Raw genomic sequence first — 9987 nt, 5'->3', positions numbered from 1 at the left:
AATAACTTGTTATCAAGTTTTACTTACAAATTAATAAATTGTAATTAAAAGTAATAATTTGTAGTAACGAATTAATAACTTATTTCAAATTGATAATTTTTGATTTCAAATTGAAAAATGATACATGTAATTAAAAATATCAATTAAACATATGTTTAAGAAATGGCACGAAACCTCAATTTTTCGACAACCTAATTTTATTTATGGTTAAATTTAAACACCATATAAATAGTAAGAAAAATCAAGATTCTCCAAAATAATTAATTTTCACAGTTTTTATAATATATATTTTAGATAAAGATATAACCATGCAGAACCAGGGTTTTGATAACATACAGTATTACAAAACAGGAGGATCTAATCCTAATGTCTCGAAAGACACGAGGCCAAAGAAGACCGGCCACAGGATTCAATATAATTCTGCACAAGGACAGATCTACAGTACACCATCACCACATGGAGTTATGGTAAGAAATCTTCAAGGCCAGAAGTTCAAATATGCAGCTATTCATACAATGGTCATCCATTTGACCTTAATTTCAATTTTTACACTTTTTAGCACTAGTTTTTATTCCCGTCTTCCCTTAAAGAAAGCCCAATTCTATTTTGAAAAGCATAATATTTTTTCTAAGTAGAGAACCATTTAAAAAAAAAAAGATTCATGCATTTTTTCAAATCATGACTCTCAGGGATAGGATGGGGCCACACTATATTGTTTCCTATTGTGGCCCCTCCCGATCCCTGGAGCCATGATTTGAACAAACATTAATCTGCGAAAGCTGGGGATTCTTACCTAATAATTTCAACAATCATGGTTCTGCTGTTCTTGAGAAGACTTTTAAACAATTTTTCTTATAAATTCCCATTTATGGCTTTTTAATTGTATAAAATTGAATCTTCTTTACCCAAGGATATTCTGTGTAAAGTTTGGTCCAGAGGTTCTGGAGATGAAATTATGAAAAGTTTATGCTGCGCGACAATAACGAAAGCAATGACAGACAACGGACAAATTTTAATCAGGAAAGCCAATTTTAGCCTTCGGCTCAGATGAGCTGAAAAGCTGAGATTTTTTTCAGGAATTTTATCTCGTATCTTATTTATCAAAATCTCTACATATTTTGACTATCCTTACTATAATATTAGGATTATAGTCAGCTTCGTCTATTATATAATGTTTTTCCCCTATTTACTTTGTAAATATAAGAGTAAAAACATTTGAAGTAAGTATTGATTCAAGAAACTGAAGTGTTTTTATGCCTAACGTGCTTCCTTGAAAGACATAAAATTGATACAAAGACCGTTTTTTTTACTTTAAGGTAACACAACAGACCACCGTGGTCCCAGCTACCGCACAAAATAACAGCAATTGGATGGTTCCAGCAATCTTTGTGACCCTCTTCTGTTTTTGGCCCACTGGGATTTTCGCCATTGTAAATGCGAGAAGGGTCAGTTCATCCAGTCTTCTAGGAATTGCATTATCGTATTTTGATTACAAGATTATAAAATAATTTATTAGAGACAACATTTAACGAAAAGAATTGTTAAAGAGTTTTTTTTTTAAATTTAAAATTGAAATTTTTTATAACTGTAATGTCTTTTGTATTTTTTGATCTGTTTTAAAATATTGCCTCTACATTAGAATGAATACTAGTATATATATATATATATATATATATATATATATATATATATATATATATATATATATATATATATATATATATATATATATATATATATATATATATATATATATATCCTATTTCCAGTCCAAACACGCAGCACAGGGAGGAGATTTAGCAGGAGCGGCGTCTTATGCACAAAAAGCAAAAACATTTGTTATTGTATCGATCGTCCTGGGTATCATTGTAATCATCTCCATCGTCGCTCGGTTTGTCTATGCCTACTCTTCATAATGATATTAGTCTTTGAACATTATTGTATCACATCTTCATATAAAAAGGTGTATGTCTTCTACTTTATTGCATTCACATTAAATATATAACTTGTAAATCTAATAAATTGCGTCAAATTTATGTATCAACGCTGTTTTTATTATGGTTGTGCATTATTTTGAAAGAGGTTTGTGTTATTTAATATTTGATAACACTTTATGTTATATTGTATACTTTTATACATTCAAGTCTTATAATGTTATTTTCTTTATTGCCCCTTGTACAGCTGTAAGACCTAGCATATTTAAGATGTAAAACGACGATGAAACTGTTCCTAGTATAAGTGAACATATATATGGACCGGGAGGTTTACCTGTTTAAATACAATAAAGTATTGAACTGTATTAAACATGTCACTATTATTAACTATTAACATATTTGTTCTTTCTTCCTTACTTTCTCTAAAATGTAACTATGGTTCAATAAAGGAGTTTTCTTTATGTTCCTTATTAGTCCCCTACCGGTGAAACCGGAGGGGACTATAGGTTTCCTCTGAGTCTGTCCGTCCGTCTCTGTCTGTCCGTCTGTCTGTCTGTCAGTCTGTCCCACTTGGTTTTCCGCACTTTTTTTTTAAACGCTTGCAGATATTGAGCTGATTTTTGGTATGTGAGTGTATCTTGATGAGTTACAGATCAAGTTTGCATTTCGTTCCGCTTCATTGATTTTTGACGGAATTACGGCCTTTTCAATTTTTAAGGTTTTCCGCAATTTTCTTCTAAACGCTTGTAGATATTGAGCTGATTTTTGGTATGTGGCTTTACCTTGATTAGTTATAGATCAAGTTTGCATTTCGTCCCACTTCATTAATTTTTGACGGAATTATGGCATTTTCAATTCTTAACGGGAACCAGATTACACTTGCCGGTAGGGGACTAGTATTGCTAATGCAATACTCTCAGAATGCTTGTTGTTTTTGTGCTTGTATGTATTTCTGATTTATGCCTGACAATCATGCACACTCCAGCGCAAAAAAGAGTTTTCATTTTCCATATCTCTCTTGGTGAAATATGGAGATAAAGAACAGTATTCAAGCTCAAAGTCTATTAAAACAATACAAATCGCGAGCAGAGCAAACATGGACCCCCAAAAACATCAGAGGTGGGATCAGGTGCCGTGGAAGAGTGAGCATCCCCTGCCGACAAGTCACACCCGCCGTGTGCTCCTTATCATGATCGGGAAAACAGAAAAATCCGTAGACAATTCAGTGTGTAAATAATGGCCTAACAATTAATATGAAAAACGTCAGTCAGCATTTGTCTCAATGACAGGTTATATTTGCTAACAAGGTCATTGTATTGACCGTAAAACTTGCGAAAAGATGACTTCAAACGATACTTTTAATATCCTTGTTTTATCCACTTGTTTTCAATAGCTTGCCTCGTTTTAGAAATTGTTCATACACAGAGCATGCTCTTGCGTATAGAATCAACTGGGAAATATATACCCCATATGCAGGTGATAAGGGCATATTGCTGGATAAGTAAGGGAAGCTGACGATTGAAAAGGTAAAGTCATCATGTTTATCATTACGCTTGGTTGAAAAATTAAATTACCATTAACGTCTTTTTCTAGTAAAATATCCAAATATAAAATAGATGTGTCAGACTCTGTGGTATCTTTTATTTCAAGCTCACTGGGATATATCGTGTCGATATATGAATGGAAATAACTATTATATAAAGACTGCATGTAGTTGAGTGTAACATTGAAAATTTTCACACCTCGAGAACCATTGTAAACCTCGGCTGCGCCTCAGTTGACAATGGTTTTCTTTGGGTGAAAATTTTCAATGTTACACTCAACAACATGCAGTCTTTATTATATTATACTGAATGTTTTATACAAATACATATTACAGTGAACCTTGTGCGCATCAATTCTGCGCAGTCAATGTTTTTTGGAGAATAACACCCGTCGTCCAGCAATGTTGACTTTTGCTACGCAGGAGGGCGTGGCTTCATTATTCAGCGGGTAATAGTGTTTTATAACAAATGTTTCTGAACGAATCAGATTCAACTAATTTACATGAAAATATAATATTGTTAATTGATAATACGTCGTCGATATATCTAAATGTCGATTTGAAGGCCACACCAAGAGATCTCTTTTTCTCAAGATTTAGAACAAATTCTGTTTCATATGAATTCAAAAATATATCGCAGAAGCTGTCTTCCCTAGGAACCATTCTGAAGGCGACGCTAAGACGTTGTGCAATGAAAGTAATCAAGTTCTTCAAAATATGATTTTGTGCGTCCGGTATTACATTGAAAGTAAACACGGTCTTCAAAGGGAAGTTTCAAATACTGCATTGTAATATGAAAGAAATCCCTTTCGTTTGGATCAAAGTAATTGACCTAATATGTTATTTTTAGTCCCCTACCGGTGAAACCGGAGGGGACTATAGGTTTCCTCTGAGTCTGTCCGTCCGTCTGTCCGTCCGTCTGTCTGTCTGTCTGTCTGTCTGTCCGTCTGTCTGTCTGTCTGTCTGTCCCTCTGTCTGTCTGTCAGTCTGTCCCACTTGGTTTTCCGCACTTTTTTCCTAAACGCTTGCAGATATTGAGCTGATTTTTGGTATGTGAGTGTATCTTGATGAGTTACAGATCAAGTTTGCATTTCGTTCCGCTTCATTGAATTTTGACGGAATTACGGCCTTTTCAATTTTTAGGGGTTTTCCGCAATTTTCTTCTTAACGCTTTCAGATATTGAGCTGATTTTTGGTATGTGACTTAACTTTGATTAGTTATAGATCAAGTTTGCATTTCGTCCCGCTTCATTGATTTTGGACGGAATTATGGCATTTTCAATTCTTAACGGGAACCAGATTACACTTGCCGGTAGGGGACTAGTATTGCTAATGCAATACTCTCAGAATGCTTGTTAGTCCTGTTACTTTATTTATTACACACTAGTATAAGTGTAATAGTGAATTTTTCAAGTTTTACCAGGAAACATTTTTACTTAATTAAAGCAGGAAAACAAGAAGAAAATGATCAACTGATTATTATATTGAATATTATTTGAGCTGGTCGTACAAGTAAAAATGAATGTTTGAAATTGATTGTCTTTGGTCATCTTTTATATTTGTTCTTTATTTCGGATACCTGTTCTACTCCAGTGCAGAACGGTTGGTAAATACAACCCAGCATATTGGGCTGATACAGAAGGAAACTCAGCCCACCATAGTCCTATACTGGATTGCTAACAGAGAACAGCAAACTTCAAAGAAAAGCACTGCAAATAATGTATGAAAAATACATTGTAAATAGAAATATTTAAGAATTAAAAGCACGATTCGCTAAAGAGATAATTAAACTTTGTACCTATTACATAATCATGAAAAATTAAAATATGACAAAATTAATACATAAAAGATTTTAAAATGAAAATATTGCTTAAGAATTAATACATAAAAGATTTTAAAAATGAAAATGTTACATAAAAATAATATTTAGTTTTCTTTCATTGTTTATGCTTATAAAGTTTCATCTGACAAGGAAATAACAGTTTCTGAAATACAAGCCAATATGTTCATAATGAAAAAAGCATTTCTGATGCATCGAAAACAACACCTTTAATTTTTTTGTTGCAAGAACGTTTTTTCAATGGATTCGATGTTCAGAAAGATTTTGAATTTATGATGAGGTTTTGGATATACATTATCAATCTTACTTTTATTTTTTATATGCACTTTTAGTTATATAAGATACGAGGTCTCTTCAAGGTTTCTTGAAAAAAAAGAGAGGATTTTTTGGTTTACTTCTTTATTGAAAAACAGCCAAGGAGGTCAGACGGCACATCAAAGCCAAAATAAGAAAACCATCCTAGACTGTTAAATATTTATAATGTAAAGTATTTCAGTTTTTAAAATAAAATGCAACGATATGGCGTAGAACCTTTCATCCAAGCATATTTTCTTTTGAAGCGCTAAAGTGCTTTATGAGATATCATGAGTGAAAAGTATCAGATCATTCTTTTACAGAGTTTTAAAACTAAATTATCAGTACGTTTCTTAACTACACCTGTGTCAGCTAGTTATTATTCATTAAGCTAATCATAAAATTGATAAGAAAGTTAGAGAGGAGTCAAAGAAAAACCACCAAAGGGAGGACATTGGGGTACTACAAAAATAAAAAAACCTGTGACAGGTTGGAATGGTTTTAATGGTATTTTTTTAAAGGGGGTGGTGGTGATGTAAGTATACCCAGTCTAAGTGACCCACTTTTTTGTAAGTCTTTTATTCAGAGTTTTACATACATTGTAATCATCACTCTAGTAAAAAAGAGAATTAAAGGCAATCTTTTGAAAAAAAAGTCTGTTTGTCCTCTCCCGACCGACTGACTAGACTCAAAATTTTTTTAACCTCCGGGAAACGATTAATTATTTTTTAATCCAGAATTTTCTCATCCAGTCAGCAACTATTTTTATTATATTAAGCATTCAATTTCAATAAATATATAAAATTTATCACTGATGTTAAAAATTTCTAGGAAAAAAAAGGCACTACCTACTGACCCAAATTTTTCATTCTTGGTCGGGAGAGGGCAAATGAACATTTTTTGTTTAAAAGATGGCCTAATTTTAACATTTCATTTTATACAAAAAACACTTATTTTTCATTAATTTTTCATTAATTCTCCGGAAAAAAGAACAACTAAAAAAAGGAGAAAACATTCTACCTCGCCTACTGTATGCTGTTAATGCAGATTTTTGTTGTTGAATATATATGGTGAATGCTATATAGTCCATGTATATGATATCTTTCCTCCATGTGTTGTGAATTTCGACATCTTTTAGTCCTGCAGGAAGGATGAATAACACATATAGATATTTTTTATTTACCATCCCATTAAATCTTTCTATCACTTCCCTTATTGTTCATTTATATCCGGATGCTAAGTTTTCAGGGAGTTTACCGTAAAATCACTCTTTGAAAAACAGTATAATGGCGAAATATTAAGTTGCATAAATATAAACAAACTATCGAAGCTTTAAAACCCATCGCAACGCTTCATTAATTTAATGACAATCAACGTAAGGATAAAATATGTTGGGTATAAAATAAGGTGAGTAAAGTACATTATACATAATGTAAACAAGTGGATGCATCCAAAGGTAAATTATTATTAATATTTTATATACATATATCGGCGTTAATTTTTTTTTTAAACTTCCTCATCTAATTTCTTAACTTTTACTGTTATCTAGAAACTTTATTGAAAGACAACTTCGATATATTGTTTTATGTAATTTAGAAATTATTTAATGGATGATTTGGGTATTTATCTCGTCCATAAGGAAGGCGAATTTTAACGAAAATTGTTATTCTCTAAAGATTCAACAAAAGGAGAAAAGTAAATGAATAAATCAATCAATAATAGATTTGTAATACTAGGAGTAATTATGTAGATAGTTTCTAAATAAATTCAAAAACAAAAATACTTATATATTTACATCCTTCTTGTATCCAATTACCAAGAATCCAAAGTGGCATTTTTCTTAAAAGTCACACGCAACGTACATATATATTGCAACGTACATTACCTACTGATAATTTTTCAAGATATTCTTAATTCAAAATCATGTTCCTTATTTCATCCTTCAGCTGGTTTCATTCTGTGCAATGAGAAACTGTTATATGTTTTATTATGTATTGTAGTAATTCAAATCTGTAAAGAATTTTTCATTGACTTAAAAGAATTCTTTTTATCTCTCGTTCTCGAGCTGAAAACTATAAAGAAATAAAAGAACACGTACATGTTTAACATAGTGTTATATTCTCAGTAGGAGACTTGATATCATAGTACTTAGCATGGCTGTTCATTTCTGAGAAAATAGTGTCAAGGTCATATTTGAGTGCAAATATCATATATTTTAAAAAGATTGATATCAGCACAATTCAAGGAAATTTCGAGATTACTGTATGCAGTATTACTAAGTGTACAATGCTCCTTCCAATGACAATTCCTGTCGTTAACGATTTTTTTCTCATACAGTAAACTTGGTGTCCTATACATTTTCTTCAGAGTAAAATGTACAAATTATTTCTGTTTTCTTATAAAGTCTTGTTCAGTTATTATGTATCAAAATGGGACTTTGTTAAAAGAGATTTAAAAACAACTTTTTTTAGTTTCAGAAAGTAAATTCCTGCATTTAGAGATAAACTCTGCCTTATAATTCATTTTATCTTTCAAATTCTGTGTAATCAGGAATTTTAAATTTATGTTTTGTGTATGCTGTAATAAGGCCTCACCAGTACCTATTCTGTAATTACAGGTTATCAATTTGAAATGACAAATTTTCGATTTGAAATTACAAATTTATAATTTTGCAGTTACAAATTATTATTTGTGAATGCAAATTATTAGGTCGTTATGAATTTTATTACTTATTAATAATTTGTTATCAAGTTGTACTTAAAAATTAATAAATTGTTATTAAAAAGTAATAATTTGTAATAACGAATTAATAATTTATTTCAAATTTATAATTTGTGATTTCAAATTGAAAACTGATAATTTGAAATAAAACTGATAATTTGTAATAAAAAAATAATATAAACAGATGTTCAAGCAATGGCACGACACTTCAATTTTTTTTACAACCTTATTTTATGATGGTTAAAACTATGTTTAAACACCATTTAAATAGTAAGAAAAAAACACTAGATTTCAAAAATAATTCTTTTTCACAGTTTTTATCATATATATTTTAGCTAAAGATATAACCATGCAGAGCAAGGGTTTTGATAACATACAGTATTACAAAACAGGAGGATCTAATCCTGATGCCTCGCAAGGCACGAGCCTAGAGAAGACTGGGTACAACATGCAATATAATTCGGCACAAGAACAGATCTACAGCACACCATCACCACCACAAGGCGTTATGGTAATATCTCTTTAAAGTCAGAAATTCATATATGTAGTGCCCGCGTGGCGCAGTGGTAGAGCATCTCTTCTAGAGTCGCGGAGTAAGGAGTTGATCCTTACGTCGCGGGTTCGAATCCCACTGTGGGACGTGGAGACCAGTCCTTCAGATGAGACCGTATAAACTGAGGTCCCTGTCGCAGCAGATGCTGGCACAAAAAAGATCCCTCACTGCTCAATGGCATTGAGTGTCGAGTATAGGTCAAAATTTGCAGCTATCCACCGGTAAGTGGTGGCGTCTCCATATGAGTGAAAAATTCTCGAGAGGGACGTTAAACAACAAACAAACAAACAATCAAGTATGTAGTTATCCATACAATATTTATCCATTTTCGTTCTTTTTTCATCTTCTAAAAAAACCGTATGCTCGTTTGAGGGTGATTTGAATATTCAAAATTAGACCCATTTCTGAAGGAGGATAGAACATTTTAAAGAGTACAACAAAACAAAAAATAAAAAACCCACTTACACACTTTAGCATAAGTTTTTATTTCTGTCTTACAGTAAGAAACCCTTAAGCAAAATTTAACTTGGAAATGCATGAGGTTTTTTCCTAAGTTCAGAAACTTTTATAAATTACAACTGTTTTTCGAACAAGTAAATTAGTATGTTGACTATGTGGTCCACCTCTATATCTATTGATCTTAAATAAGACAACAACCAACAAAATTATATTATATTATTTCAATGACAACTGCAAAGATTAACAAGAGGCCTATGGGATAGGCACGCTGGTCTTATTTTAGCTCCGATGGGCGTGATTTGAACAGAGTTGAATCTACACTATCTGAGGATGTTTGCTTACTAACCCTGACCAGGTTGTTCTTTATAAGGAGATTCTTTTTATTTAAAGAAGTTTTCTTTGGATCTCTATTTTGCCCATCCTACCCTCAGGTATCAAAACCTTTATTATGGCTCCGTACTATTCCTAAGGGTCACTATTTGGACGAACCTGAATAGCTGTGGAAGCTTGCCTATTGATATCGTTCATCATGGTCCTGCTGTTCTATTTAAACATTTTCCCCATCAAAGTTTTACATAGGAATATATAAGAAAATATGGTTTAAAATCTTCCTCTCAAGAACAGCAGGGTCATGATTAAATAT

At 32.0% G+C, this 9987-nt stretch overlaps 1 protein-coding gene across 1 annotated transcript; it reads left to right on the top strand.

The window, feature by feature from the left end:
* Positions 1–308: 308 nt before the first annotated feature.
* Positions 309–2021, top strand: LOC133185898 (trafficking regulator of GLUT4 1-like). Its single transcript, XM_061321191.1, has 3 exons — positions 309–467; positions 1317–1445; positions 1770–2021. Exons 1-3 carry the CDS (start codon positions 309–311, stop codon positions 1914–1916), a joined length of 435 nt encoding a protein of 144 aa, XP_061177175.1. The 3' UTR covers positions 1917–2021.
* The last annotated feature ends 7966 nt before the right edge of the window (positions 2022–9987 follow it).

Source organism: Saccostrea echinata, unplaced genomic scaffold (genome assembly GCF_033153115.1).
Source record: "Saccostrea echinata isolate AGI-Se365-2 ecotype Australia unplaced genomic scaffold, CSIRO_AGI_Sech_v1 ptg000012l, whole genome shotgun sequence".
NCBI classification, from domain to species: Eukaryota; Metazoa; Mollusca; class Bivalvia; order Ostreida; family Ostreidae; genus Saccostrea; species Saccostrea echinata.
The sequence above is the reverse complement of the archived record's forward strand: the minus strand, read 5'-3'. Positions and strand labels throughout refer to the sequence as shown.